This window comes from Quercus lobata, chromosome 9 (genome assembly GCF_001633185.2).
Source record: "Quercus lobata isolate SW786 chromosome 9, ValleyOak3.0 Primary Assembly, whole genome shotgun sequence".
In the NCBI taxonomy this organism is placed as follows: Eukaryota; Viridiplantae; Streptophyta; class Magnoliopsida; order Fagales; family Fagaceae; genus Quercus; species Quercus lobata.
The window spans coordinates 42921662-42936604 of NC_044912.1; the positions used below are offsets into that span (position 1 = coordinate 42921662).

General features: G+C 37.5%; 1 protein-coding gene across 1 annotated transcript; it reads right to left on the reverse strand.

Moving 5' to 3' along the window:
* Window positions 1-1752: 1752 nt before the first annotated feature.
* On the reverse strand, window positions 1753-5117 carry LOC115959057 (FT-interacting protein 3). The gene has a single exon (XM_031077355.1). It carries the CDS (start codon window positions 5008-5010, stop codon window positions 1969-1971), a length of 3042 nt encoding a protein of 1013 aa, XP_030933215.1. The 5' UTR covers window positions 5011-5117; the 3' UTR covers window positions 1753-1968.
* Between the last annotated feature and the right edge of the window lie 9826 nt (window positions 5118-14943).

Genomic DNA, 14943 nt, shown 5'->3' on the forward strand with positions numbered 1-14943 from the left:
GGGAGAATCTTGAATATTTCCGCTATATAAAGTATGAACTTGCCATTAGTGTGTGGGAAGATATGAAAGAAAAGTTTTGTGATGAGTATTTGTCACCATACTATCGAGCTAAGTATCTATCCCAATCTCAGTGTAGTACTTTTCAAGTTGAAGCAAATACGATGAATCCTCATTCTCATCCCATTTCATGTCCTCAAAGCACTTTTGAACAATCTATCAAGGAATTATCTACCAAGGAATTAAAGGAATTATTTGTAAAGCTCATGAAAGATGTTCAAGACAGGATTGCTCAGATGAAGCAAAAGAAGACTCAAACCGATTCAATTGGGAAACCAAGGATACTTGATCACAATGAACTTATTGCTGCCCCAATAGAAGACAACATTAATGATGATATCTTGGTCGTGGAGAATCCTCCAACAATACCAAAGCCTAATGTTAACATAGACGTACATGCCTCGACAAGTGTTGCTTTAACATGCATGCAAGGAAATGAATCTATTGAAGAGCAGCAAGGTGAAGAGATGGTGCCTAAAGAGAGTATTATGTTAGAGAGTGCAAATGATGTGAAAGTTGAAGTTGTTGAACGTGCTTCTGATCAACCTTCCACAGTCCTTGAAGATCTACATCTTGGTGAAGTCGAAGAGGTTAAAACCACAGTACTTCCTATGGTTCATAAGGTTCAAGACGAGATTATACTGATTCCACACGTTGATTTTGTTATTCCAACTGAGTTTGATGTGGTGAAATTCAAGGTTTTTCTTTTCCCTGTGCTCCCTAAAGTGATTCCAGACTTGAAGCAAGTGTTACTTGTCGACATCATAATCATTCAATGCTTTAAAACTCAAGGTCGAGTTTTCTCCAACCAAAGGAGAATGATGTTGGAGACGCAAGAAGATTTTTATTTAGTATTATTTATGTTTGCAAGTCAATTGTATTTTTTATGTTTTAGGTCCTAGTAGTTTATTAGGCTATTAATATTTTAATTTAGAAGTAAGGTTATTTTCGTAATAAGGCAATTAGGTTTCCTAGCCAATTAGAACTAGGATTTAGTAATCCTTTATTAGCAACGTATTGCACTCTTTGAGGAGATAGTTGATATTTTGATGAATGAAAAAATGACCGTTTGGTTTTTCTTTGGTCTGGTGCTGACTCCAAGTCTACCCTAAGTGCTAACTCCTAGTGGTGGTGCTGACTCCAAGCAAGGCCTAGGTGCTAACTCCTAGGTCATATCTTTTATTTTTCCGTTATTTCAATTTTGTTCTGATTGTCCTATGTCAAGCTTCTATACGGTCCCTTGTTCAGTATAGACACATCTTGTAAAGTGATAAGTCACAACAAATTTCACAACTATTTGAAGTGACAACTTTTGTGCCTATAACCTTACTCTTTGTAGAGTAGTGAGGAAGTGCCACTTTTAGTTAGAGAGCAGCAGATTTGATTAATTGATTGTTTGTTGATATTTAGTGATTACCTGCACTTTCTTAGTAATGATGATTCATTTACGGTCTTAAGAAGTGAAGTCCCGAAATTCATCTGTTTTTAGGCCTCGTGTTTGGGATATATTGGTAGGGTACTTTGGATTTAGAATGGGTAATAGAGCTGGAGTCAAAAATATTGTTAGGAACATACAACCCTACTGGTTGTCTAGGCCTCATAAGGTCTTGGGTTTGGAACTCCTAGCCAACCCTTAGCTATAATCTATTGTCTGATATGGTAAGCTGAATTTTCGTTTAGGCAAGTACCAAAATAACCAACTTAATGAACACATGGGTAGTAGTCAATAAGCATGATTACTTGCACATTACACAAATTTGCTTCTTGAATGGGCAGAGAGGCACCTTACACGCAAGATTACTAAACACAAAAGGAAGGCTACCCAAAATACAAAAGAAAAGGCCTTCCACTATGATCACATGTCCATTCCAAATAAACCTAAACAAGAACTTATGCATCAATTCCTACAGCCTACAACAAACTATCAGCCCTTGTGGGCAGCCTCCTGAAGAAACTCAAAGCTGGAGAAGGCATCTTGCTCCTAAACCTTGGAGGCCTAAGGACATAGAGCCCCCACAAAGCCACCACAACCCGAATTGGTACTGCATAGAATCCAACAGCAGCAATCAAGCAAGAGATCACAAATAAGAATGTTGCCCTTGGGTCTCGCCAACTTAGCAAGTGTTGAAGACGTTCACCTTGTGTTGCCATATCACCAACAACGGTTTGAATCCTTCCTGCCACACTTCTTAGTCTATCATACCTCAACCGAACAACCTCAGCACTTCGACTCGTTGGGAATGAATCGAATTCCTCATCCAATTCATCAGGAAAAACACTCTCAGCATGAGAGAGCCTAGTATCCATGTGGGGTGGGTGACGAGGTCGGGACCTATATCGCCAAAGTCCCAAAAAGGCCATGTAGAGCAATACGCTAGGGATAATAAGCTCCGGGAACATGACAAGCAGTAGAAACAACACCAGAAACAGGGTTGAGTACACAGGCCTGTGCCAATTGCGCATTGCCTCCACCCAACGGCCCATGGCAACAAGGCCAGACACAACATTCATCAGCCTGAAAAAGTTAGCCTTGCTCCTCCTCATGCTCCACATGTGGGAGTCATGATCAAGCATATACTCTACCACCTCTCGTCCCAGTGGTGGCTCTGACCGGCTAAGCCGGGATGACACTACATTCATAGCCTGGTACCTCAAACTCTCCAATTGATTCACACCCAGTGGCTGCACATAATGCATCTTTGGCAGCAATGGCATTGTGTACATGTGCAGCATATTGGCCGTGTTAGCACACGAAAATCTCACTGCCAAATGCAGCTCCCCCATTTTCTTGACACCAGAAGGGTGCAGCATCAGGAGAGGGTACGAATGAGTGTAAACTCTATCCGATTCTAGTGTTGACAATCGAATTCTAACTTTCCCAATACGGTTATCACGAATTCCAGCAATGTTGCTTGTGTTCTTGTCGACCCGGGAATTATCAAACACCCCAATTGTGATCACGGTGCAAGGATCAAACACTTCCCATGTGTACTGCTCATTCCATTTGGGTGACAAGCTATCAACCACAGTGCGCGTCCTCACCCATTTCTGCCCATACTTTGCAACACAGTAAGAATCCGTAGACCCTCCTTTCCCTTCCTTGATTTTGGTTGGCATAAGCCCAGTTGCACCCAAAATTCCTATTTCAAGCACACCAATGTGAGGCTTCCAAAGCTGCTTAGCCGTAGGCTTAACATCACTACTGTACAATGTGGCCTCATCTAGCACATGGTAACCCCCATCAAGCGAAACCCGAAGATGAATCCTAGACCCAAATCTAGTCACCATCTTAGACTCCCCTGCATTACCAAGGTGGCTATCAAGATTAAACCACCTTGAAGTCACAGGCTTTTCATCATTTCTCCTTTCAATCGCCATTACAGGAAAAAGAACTCTGCCAACAACCTCATCCCGCCCCGGCGCAACACGATCCTCTACTGAAACCAACAAGTAATCCTCAAAAGGCTCAGCCACCACAAATATCATCTCATCATTCCAGTAAGGATTTGACAAGCTCCTATTTGGGCTAGCAGCCGCGATCCTAGTCCTCAAAACCTGATTTCCCACTTGGACTTTGGAAGAAAGCTCAGGAAACCTCATCACTGAAGACCCTTTCTCCCCTAAAACAATGTCTTGTGCTTCAATAACTGATACCCTCAAATACCAAAGCTTTGGGGAGAGATAAACCTTGGATTTAATAGAACACAAGCCATCAAGATGCACATTGGCTGCCTTAGAGTGCCACGCCTCTGCAAAAGCCTCATCTGCCTGAGTCCCAAACCATATTGAAAGCATGACCTCTCCAGCCTTAGCCTTTTCACCTTTCTTGTCTTCCATTCTATACCACTGTGGAGCCAATGGACTATCTGGTGGAACCCGCCGAGGAACCTCATTCAAATCAAACCAAACACGGCCCAAGTAGTCATCTTTATTGCTCTCCTTCACTAAAATCTCTGCCATTGATGACTGAATACTATCTTTGGAAAAAGCAAACACTTGGTCCCATTCAACATTATTCAAACTCACCCTCTTCGTGATTCCTCTATAGTTTCCAAGCTTCACTTCAGCCACCAACTCAGCCCCACCAAAAGGCACTGAAATTTCTCTGCCTTTCACTACTCTCACATACAGATACTGCACCTGCTCAACAAGATCATAGGTAGAGCTGGTTTTGTCTTTTTGTAAAGACTCACCTCCAAGTTGTGGCCGAGTCTCCTTGAGAGAAAACTCGCTTAACCCATTTGAGAATAGACTCACTCCACCACTGGAAACACTGGGAATTGTTGGACCAGGCCCTGTAGTGACCACCACAGGTTTCATCTCAGGGTTTTGCTCCAATGACTTTGAATGTTGTGTCTGACTCTGCTGCGTTGGCTTGTACTCTAGAACCTGACCAAGTTGTTGCTGTGCCGCCATGGCTGAACCTGAACTCAGTCCCTGAAGTTTCTTAGCTTTCTTTGAAAATCCAGAAGAAGTAGCAGAAGAAGACGTAACATTTTCTACTATTCCATTAGTAGCACCTAAATCTTTAACCTCTTCTTTGACAGAAAGATAAAGTTTCAAGCTTATTTCACCTCTGATATGTGAAAACAAGCTTCTTTTGTCAAGGGTATAGAGTTGTGCAACCTCTTCACCTTGTTTGGAAATGCTGGAGCCAGAGACTCTGACTTTCCCAAGAAAATTTCTGCTGTTGCTGGAGCTTCTCTCGTTGAAGACATTGATCTCTACAGTTCTGTAAGGAAGGTCAGCTACATCTTTGACATGAAACACAAGCTTTTCGTTCCAAATGGGATTTAAGTCTTTGTATTTGACTTGGGTTCGGAGCCTTTGGTTTTCAAACTCAACCTCTACAAATGGGGATGATGAACCTTCCCCATCTTTTGGCATTAGGTTGTGAGCTGCTACTACTTCAACTACTAGCTTTTCTTTGCTGTAGTGGGTGCTGTTATTCATGGCTGTTTTGGCAACAAGAATCTGAGAAATACAGAGAGAGTGGACAGAGTGAGAGGCTCAAGGAGGGAAAGCTTTAAAAGACAGTGAAAACAGAAGAGCGTGTAGCATAGTTTTATTGTACAGAGGAAGTTTTATAAGAGAGGATGCGAGTGAGAGAGTACACAGTCAACAATCTCAATTCTCGAGAATGTGTGAAGAGCTTGGTGTGCAGTGCACGCACCAATAACTACGTGAGAAATCCCTTTCACTGTTTAGATATGCTGGGACCCACAACATTCTTTAACGTTAACTTACCTTGTAAAAACCAGGTTTAAAATTAACTAATTTGGTTGTAGATTGGTTCAAGAAGAGGGGTCAACTCAGATCGCTTGACTTATTCTTTTTTTTTTTTCCTTAATGTCCGTTTATGTCACATTCTCAATGATATATCACACACAATAAAGTATAGATTAGAAACAAAACGATTATGGTATACAGTTAAAAAATGGTAATTGGAATTCTATTTCATTCTCTCTCTTTCTCTTCAATTCATTAATTGTCGATGACGCTAGAGTTGTTTGAGTGCACAGTTTTACTGCTGCTTCTTCTTGCGACTCTCATTGTCCGCTTATACTATTAATTACTGTGCTGCCACCGTTATTATTAGTTACTCTTTCACAAAAATGTCCAACTTCTTCATTTGTCTGTGTTCAACTTCAGCATACTTACTTACAACCAATAAATATATACATACGACTGCATTAATTAAAAGATGGCTTCCATAACTGTTTGGGAGTACTTTTTTTTCTCAACACCTGTGATTGTCAATACTTATTTATCTAATCGGGAGAAGGACAGTAATATTCAAGTTATTCATTATTAAATTATTCAAAAAAAAAAAGTTATTCATTATTAAATTGAATTCCTTTTTTATATCTTATATGTTTCTCCCACCTTTAAATTTAAATGTAATGAATTATCATCAATATGTACTTTTAGTCATATAATTTAACGAATTATGTAATTTATTTAAATAATATACATAAATAATTGTATAAATTACTATGTAATATTTACAAGATAATATTGCTAGACAAGATTTACAAGATTCCTGATAACACAATCAAGATGGTTAAGAATATAACTATAAAGTGAGTCTTTAGAAATTATTAAAAAATTCATATGTTTTTATTTAGATTAACAATCGTATTAGAAGTAATGGTTGTTGTCTTACTCGTGACCCCAGACCAGAAAACAAACAAAAAAGAAGCTAGCTAGTGTTGTTGCCACACAACTACTATACATATAGCTTACAAGATAGTGCTGCCATGGTCTGTCTACTTCATGACATCTCTATCTTTGTGCTTACTATAATGTTTGAGGGTTTTTTTTTTTTTTTAATGAAACTATAATGTTTGAGGTCGATCTCTAATAACATTATCTAATAAAAAAATAGTATTATAATGATGATCATAAAATTAAGTTATAATGTAATATTATCACCCAATTTCTTCATTGCTTGTTCACTTGGTTTTTTGAAGGAGGTTACTAACAAAGGTATGTTTGGACATTTTTTTATTATTATGAATGGTTAACAAATTTCTATAATTTTTTTTGTAATAATACATATTACTAAAAATGAAATCCCCAAGAAAATTATAGAGGAATGAATCCACTTAAGAAAGTTTGAAGCCAAAATTAGGGATGGAGAAGATTAGGATGTTTTACTCTTATTACACAAAAGGACCCATTTAATAATATTGCATACAGAAAAATTAGTTTTTTCTATCATTATGAATATCAAACCACTCAATTAATTAGTTTAAAACTTTATTTAGTACTTTAGTCTTAACAATTAACTCTTCAATAGTCTACCATTGCATACTTTTAATACGATGGTCATTCTATAAATATAAGTGCTTGTGAGATGTGGGGGATAAGAATTGGGGTTCAAGTTTCTAAGAGGAAACTTCACACACATATACATTTAGTTTAAACTAGAGTAGAATTTCTATCTTGTAAAAAAAAAAAAAAAAAAAAACTCTTCAATAATCGGTGCGAGGAGGTTGAGGGTCTCTAAAGTTGTGATATCATACTTAGTGTCACAATCGCAAATTACAAATTTATTTTAAGTTGTTAAGAGAGTTTGATTATGAATAATTATATGTTTGTGGCCTTCAACCCCTATTTATGAAGGTTGAATTCCCTAAATTTTCATTTTCACTCGAGGAAGAGAGACATGTACTAAAGGAATCATGTTTGGATAGCAATTGTTTAGAAGAGCTTATTTACATTAAAATATGGGTTAAAAAATAAGCTAAATAAAAATAGAACTATACCTAAAAAATTACACATAAACCATAATTGAAATAATCTCTCACAGGTCATACTCTATAGCAGCTTCACTGATGACTGAAGTGATGTATTTGAAGTATTTCAATGGAGAGACAGTACTCGTTGAAAAGAAGGTGAAAAGATGGTAAATAAATAGAGGAATGAGCAGTAAAATAAATCATAAATGTAAGCAGAATTTCAGTTCTTTTTGGTGGCTCCAGTTCTTCTGGGAGCTTGTGACTGATTAGTTGGTGATGCGATGGGTCTCGTGCCTCTTCTCTTCTTCCATTGTATTTTGGAAAATCGAGGTGATGCAATACAAAGATATTTGATATTTGCAACTAGTTGGACTAGAGGGAACAAGTAGATAAAAGGGAAAAAAAAAAAGAGTTTGCAAGGAAAGTTTGACACATGGGAAAGAATTTAAAAATAAAATAAAAAAGTAAAATGTTGGTTTTTTTAGATAAGTAAAAGTGGTTTTAAGTAAAAAATGTATGGCTTTAATGTTTATACTGCTCTCAGCACTCCTTTTTAGTTTTAGTGTTTCTTTCAAAAATCAAGTGGCTAATTATAAAGGAAAATGTTAATAAGTGTCCTTAGGGTACTGATTAAGAATCAAATTAAAGAAAATTTTTATGAGAAAATGAAAAAAACAATTAATATTTTGACAGCTTTTTTCATTTCCCATAAAAGCGATGTCAAAATTTTCTTTAACTGAATTCTTAATCAGTGCCCTAAAAGCACTCGTTAGCATGATCCAATTATAAATCAAAACAAACTCCAAGTCCTTAAAAATCAATGATTTTAGGAACACACTATCTTTTATAACTTTTATCACAACTTGTTAAAAAGTAGTTGATTGTATGATGAACCATCACTTCATATATACCTATTACTTTTTCTTTACAATTCATAATCAATTACGTCATAATTGTAACAAAAGTTGTAAACCTATATTTTCTCCCTAATTAATGACACTGGGCATGACAAAGATAATCATTAACTCATAAGCCAAAAAAAAAAAAAAAAAACCTTCATAAATTCATCTGAGCGATCAATAAATCTTTAGGTTACTTTAACAAGCATTGAATTGCACATGTTAAGGTGTATATTAATAATTCAATATAAAGTCGAATCACTTTTAAGGACTGTCATGTAATATCTAGCCCCATGTCCCAATAGAGGGGTTTTTTTTTTTTTTTTTTTTTTTTTTTGTTGATAAATTTAAACTTTTAAGAGTTTGACCTTCTAAAAAAGTGAATTGGACTGCTTAAAAAGTATTTTAAATGAATTTTTAAAAAATGTAATATCTCCTGAAAATAAATAAGCTTATAAATAGATTTTAAAAAGTTTATAAAAGCCCTACTCAAGTTCGTTAATTTTATGAAAATACTACATGACAATCTTTAGTGGTTTTAACACAATTCTATTTAAGGCATGTGATAAAGAAAATAGCAAAATAAAAAACCTGTTTAGCATGAATAATAAAATATTATCTAAGGAATTGTAGGTTTTGTCAACCCAATTTGAACAATGCACTCTCAGATTATGCGGTTAATATCTTTAGCTTTCATAATTTTCTTTGAGTAATCATTTTTTTCTCTAATATATTGCTCTCTTTTTAGTATTTAATATGTTGATCTTTTACTCAGTAAATAATCCAAAGTCACATAAAATGTCAACTAAAAACGATATCGAGGTTTTCTGAGAGATTGATGGAAATGATAGTTTTTTGAAATAATTATTGATTGGTGTATTGGTTGTTGCTTTATTATTATGGGTCAAATAGCTGTTATATATGCTAGGAATTTAGTGTATTCCACAAGTGTGCAGTATTATGAGTGATATATAAATTAAAATATCTTTGAATATAAAATTTGTAATATATGACTTACTTAATCACTGAATATTATATGAATTATTTAATTTATAAGAAAATGGTACCTAAACAAAATCTGTGATGTTAAAAAATATTTTAAGAATAATAATAAATTAAGTTTTTTTTTTTAAGTTTAGTTATCTCTAACAAAATACAATTTTTGGGGAGGGAAAGTATATTATTTATTAAAAAAAAATAAAAAAAATAAATAAATAAACCTATAGTTTTACTACCATGACATATTAAACCCCCCAAATTCTAATTTTTAAATGGAACAACTTAAACATTAAACCCATATTTCACTAATATACCTAAAAAAAGCCCGAATATGGAGTTTAAAGTGGCTTACTTTATGAAAATGTTGGGTTTGAAGTGTCCCATTAAAAATGTGGGCACGTACCGAGTATTTTAGGATTTTTGACGTACTTTCTCCAAAATTTTTGCTAACCTTATCGAAAATAATGTTAGTACCATTGAAATTGACATAATTTTATATTACAATTTATAATTAGTAAAAATGTATCTATATGGTGAGTTGTGGTATAAAGTTATATTAATTTTGATGGTTCTAGCATTACTCCCTTATCAAGCAAAACAACAATTACATAATTATAAAATGAGTCACAAAATTTTAATAACTTTTTTTTTAATTTTCTCATAATTAAAAAAAATAGTTGATACAAACTTTAATTACTTTTTTCATTATTAAAAAAAAAAAAAAATCACAATGGTTGGATGATTTGGGTCACAAGGCGCGTGATGGCACGCATTGTTACTCAAACCCCAAACATGAGGCAATAGCAACAGGTCAGTAAGAGCATGCCACAGAATCTACAGAAGAATCCGAATTTTTTTTCTTTGATCTGTTAAGAAGAGAGAGAATAGAACCACAACCTCGAAGTCCGAGGTTTTTCGGAACGACTTTTTTTTTTATTCTGTTCTATTCTATTTTATTATAGTTTTTTTTTTCTGTTTTTAAGAATGTTTTGTCGTTGCCATATCGAGGCGCGTGTAACACGGTACCCGTAATAGTGTAACTGTGTAATCAGCATGGCTGTCATGTGGGACCCACTCTCACTGTAACTTGAAATTTGCACCTGTCAAATTTGACGTTAGGGTCCCACTAGATTTTTTCTCGTCTACCCCAGCCTTTTACACTACTTCACACGCGTGCACAAATATTGTTACATGTTGCTTTTTTTCAATTTGATTTCTTTTGTTTCTTGTTGCTACAAAAAAAGGAAGAGCAATCTGTAAAGGTTTGATTCGTTTGAATGAATACAGTGCCTATTGGTTTGGCGGTTTAGTGGTAAAGTAAAGGACTAGATTTTGGTTCGAAAAATATGTAGGGTGTTATTCAAATTAAAAACTTATAGTAATTTATCAATTATGATTTATGATAAAAGTATTATATTATAGACATAACACTTTCTTTTTTTTAATTCTGAATCGGACTTATGCACTAACCATTTATAAAAAAGACTGGTTTGAATGAATAATGAAATGGAAGCCCAAGAAGTATTTGAATCTTATAGCTAGAATTCATTATGCAACATGTCACATCGAGAATGCCTAAGGACCCTGATTTTGAGTAAGTGATTAGTGTGCATGTGTGTGTGTGTTTTATTTTAATGGAAAAGTGATTAGTGTGTTATTAACACCTACCTCCTATTAATACAGCGAAAGATCTGTCTCCGATTATTTGTAGCTCCTGTGTCACGTGTACTGGGGAAAGGCAAAAGAAACTCCGATCCTTAGATATAGGACTAGGATTAGGGATATGTATGAATTATTATGAACTATAAAGAATATATATATAGATACCACGGATCGTTGTCCTCTCCAATTGATTTGAGTAAGGTTACATTACTTTGCACTACCAGCCCCACCTGAGGTTGTCGTCTTGTGTTTTGGACGGTTCAAACTAACTTGGTCCTGGTTGGACATTACTGATTACTTCGCAGCTTTGTGCGCATGTATAATTTTGCTTCAATTTTGCTGGACAATAAAATAATTTTGAGTTTTGTAACTCAATTCCTAACTTTTAATGTCTTCCCATGGTCATCTTATTGCTGAGTCGAAACTCTATTTTGGAAAATGGAACGCTCTGAAATGGAACGCTCTCTCTCTCTCGAGGAACAAGCGGAACTTGCCCGCAGCAATAAAAAAGTTAAAAATGTGACTCATGCGGGTTTTTGTGAAGGCCAAAGCTCGGGGTCTGCATCTCTTAGTTTCGCTGGGGGCCATGGCAGCCAGAATGTTTCATTCAAAGACAAACTTTTGGGTGAAATACCAGGTGCATACACACAGGCATTTTGTTTTGAGGAGTTCATGGATGATGATGCCGAGTCGGATGACGAAGTGGAAACTCTTAGGCAAGGTATGGTAGCTGTGAAGTTCTCGAAAGAGCTTAAAATAGAGATTCGAAGACCTTGGGTGAGAGCTTTGATTGTGAAAGTATACAGTAGAACTATTGGATTAAATTTTCTCCAAGCTAGATTATTATCCTTGTGGAAGCCAGCAGGGCGTATGGATGTTGTTGACCTTGAACAGGGGTTCTTTCTAGTAAGGTTGTCATTGAAAGAGGATGTGGAGACTGTGTTGAAGAAAGGTCCGTGGTTTTTAGGAGAACATTTCCTATCGGTTAGACCATGGGAACCGGATTTCAAGCCTGAATCAGCCAAGGTCTCTTCTATTGCAGTTTGGGTTAGACTTAGTGGATTACCTATTGAATACTACAATGCTAAGGCTCTTCAACACATTGGGAAGGCTATTGGTAATGTGTTAAGGATTGATACTTTTACGGCGACTGAATCAAGAGGAAAGTTTGCAAGGTTGTGTATCCAAGTCGATGTGGACAAGCCGCTTATTACTACGGTGATGATAGGTAAACCCCAGCAAACTGTCACTTATGAGGGTATCCATAACTTATGCTTTGAGTGTGGAAGAATGGGCCATAAAAGAGAGGCTTGTCCATTTGTTATTAGGCCGGTGCCGCCGTGTGAAGAAGAGGAGAAGGGAGGTGCAGGTGACAGAAGGGCAAGCACACACGTTGTGCATGATCCTGACACTGCTGAGAGAAATTTGGGACCACATGGAAAGGACAATACCGTGCGAGAAGACGTGCATGAGGGATCGTATGGACCTTGGATGGTCGTGGCACGTAGAAAGAAAGAGTTAAAAATTCAGAGGAGTGGTGGGTCCTTACCTGGCCACGGTTTTGCTATGGAGCAGAGGAGTAACGATCAGAGGAAGAACTGGGCTGGTGTGGAGATGAATGAGGACTCCAATGGGCTTAGCAGAGAGGCAAAAAGAAAGCTGGCCCCTTTAAGAATTCTGGAGAAAGCCCAAGTGGAACAAGCCCTCCAAAAGATTGGGAAAGAGGCCCATGTGGGTTCGGCCCATAATGCAGGAAAAAAAGTTTTTATGCCAAAAGATACTCAAGGCCGTAAGTCTGGTTCAGTAAAAGGGATGAAGGCGGAGGCTCGTGCCAAGGGTGGATGCAATTTTGTGATCGATGCTGCTAGGGAAGATAAGTCAAAGGTCAGATTGCTGGCACGTAAGATGAGCCAAGCCGGTGCCGTCGCAGGGGCGGAGCTTAGGTAGAGCGCTGTGCCGTCGCTGGATAAAGACTTCCAGTTCGCTGCGGTGGACGATTCTGAGACGGGACAGGTTCAAAGAGATGGAGGCGGAGGAAAACATGGTGTCGGTGCCGTCGCAGGGGCGGAGCTGGCGCAGATCCGTCTAGCCAAGCCGGTGCAGTCGCGAGATGGAGAGCTCCGTTTCGCTGCTGTTGATGATTCCGAGACGGGACAGGTTTCTACAGGTGAACATGGTGCTCGAAGTGATATTGAGGCGAGCATGATGAGCTGGGATTGTGGGATCGCTGGTGATGGGTCTGGTAATGGTGAGGGTTTTCAGGGAGTTTGTACTGACATTGGCTCTGTAAGTGCTGAGAGTAGGGGCTGTGTTGACCCTTGTGCGGATTTGATGGTTTTGGAAGGCAGAAGTGATGGTGGGTCTGCCCATTGAGTGTTGTGTTGTCCCAGTTTTTTTGTGTCTTTATGAATTGCATTATTTGGAATTGTAGAGGTGCTTCTAAGCCCTCTTTTCAGAAGCGTGTTAAGGAGATGGTGCAGAAATATAATCTAGATATTTTGGTGGTTATGGAAACTCGTGTTGGGGTTAATAAAGCAAGGGATATCGTTGAGAGACTCCCTTTTGATGAAGCTATTCGCTCCGATGCAGTTGATTTTATTGGTGGAATTTGGGTGCTATGGAATTCTGAAAAAATTGAAGTTGCTCACTTGGCTAGTACTGAACAAGAAATTCATTTTACGGTTAAGGTACGTAATTCTAATGTTGCTTGCTTTTTTCTGCTGTGTATGCTAGTCCTAGATGTGCTGAAAGACACATTTTGTGGAATAACCTTATGAAAGTAGCGGACCTTCACAATATGCCTTGGGTTATAGCAGGGGATTTTAATGAACCTTTGGTTAATGATGATAAGTTTGGTGGTAGAACGGTTAGTGTTAACAGCTCTCTTTTGTTCAAGGAGTGTTTAGATAAATGCAATATGATAGACATCGGCTTTGCGGGCCCTCGTTACACTTGGACTAATAGAAGGGAAATTCAAGCTTTGATTCAGGAGAGAATAGACAGATTCTTTGTGAACCCTCAGTGGTGTTTGCTCTACCCGGATGCCAAAGTTACCCATCTTCCTAGGTATCACTCTGATCATTGCCCTGTTCTGCTAGAGTTGCAACCGAGTGTAAGCAGGGGGAAGAAGAGGCCGTTTAGATTCCAAACTTGATGGTTGCTTGACCCTACCTTCACTGATATTGTTTCTCAAGCTTGGGGAGGTGCTAATAATTTGGTTGAGGCCATTGATAGCTTCACTAGAAATGTTCTGGTTTGGAATAAAAATCAGTTTGGGAATATTTTTACAAGGAAGAAAATTCTGATGGCTAGGATCAGTGGTATTCAGAAGGCTATTGCTTGTAAACCTTCTAACTTTCTTCTTAAGTTGGAAGTGGATCTCCTTAGGGATCTTGATCTTGTTCTCAGTCAAGAAGAGAAGTTATGGGCTATGAAGTCTCGGGTTAATTGGTTGGTTCAAGGGGATCGTAATACAACTTTCTTCCATGTTTCAACCTTGGTTAGGAGGAAAAGGAATCAAATCTTGGCTATTAAAAATTCAATGGGGGAGTGGATCCTTGAGGAGAATGAGATTAAAGAGTTTATTAGAAGCGGTTTTAATGGGATATACGCAACATCTCATGAGGTTGTTTCTAGGGATGATCCTAGTTTTGTTCAGTACCAGGCTAGCCTTTCGGATGAGGAGAGGGAGAGCATTGGTGGAGAGATTACTGAAGAAGAAATCAAGGCTGCCTTGTGGTCTTTAAAGCCTTTTAAAGCCCCGGGTCCGGATGGACTTCATGCGGGTTTCTTCCAAAAATTTTGGCCGGTAGTGGGAGACTCTATGATTGAGGAAGTTAAGTGGATCTTTAGGAATGGGAAAGTGCCTGAGCATCTAAACAAGACTCTTATTGCTTTGATTCCTAAGATCCAAGGTCCTGAGACTTTAGGTAATTATAGACCTATTAGTCTGTGTAATACGGTGTATAAAGTGGTGACCAAGATCATTGTGGCTAGGCTGAGACCTTTCTTGGATAAGCTTATTTCTCCCTTACAGACAGTTTTTGTGCCGGGTAGGAAGGGTGTTGATAATGTCATCATTG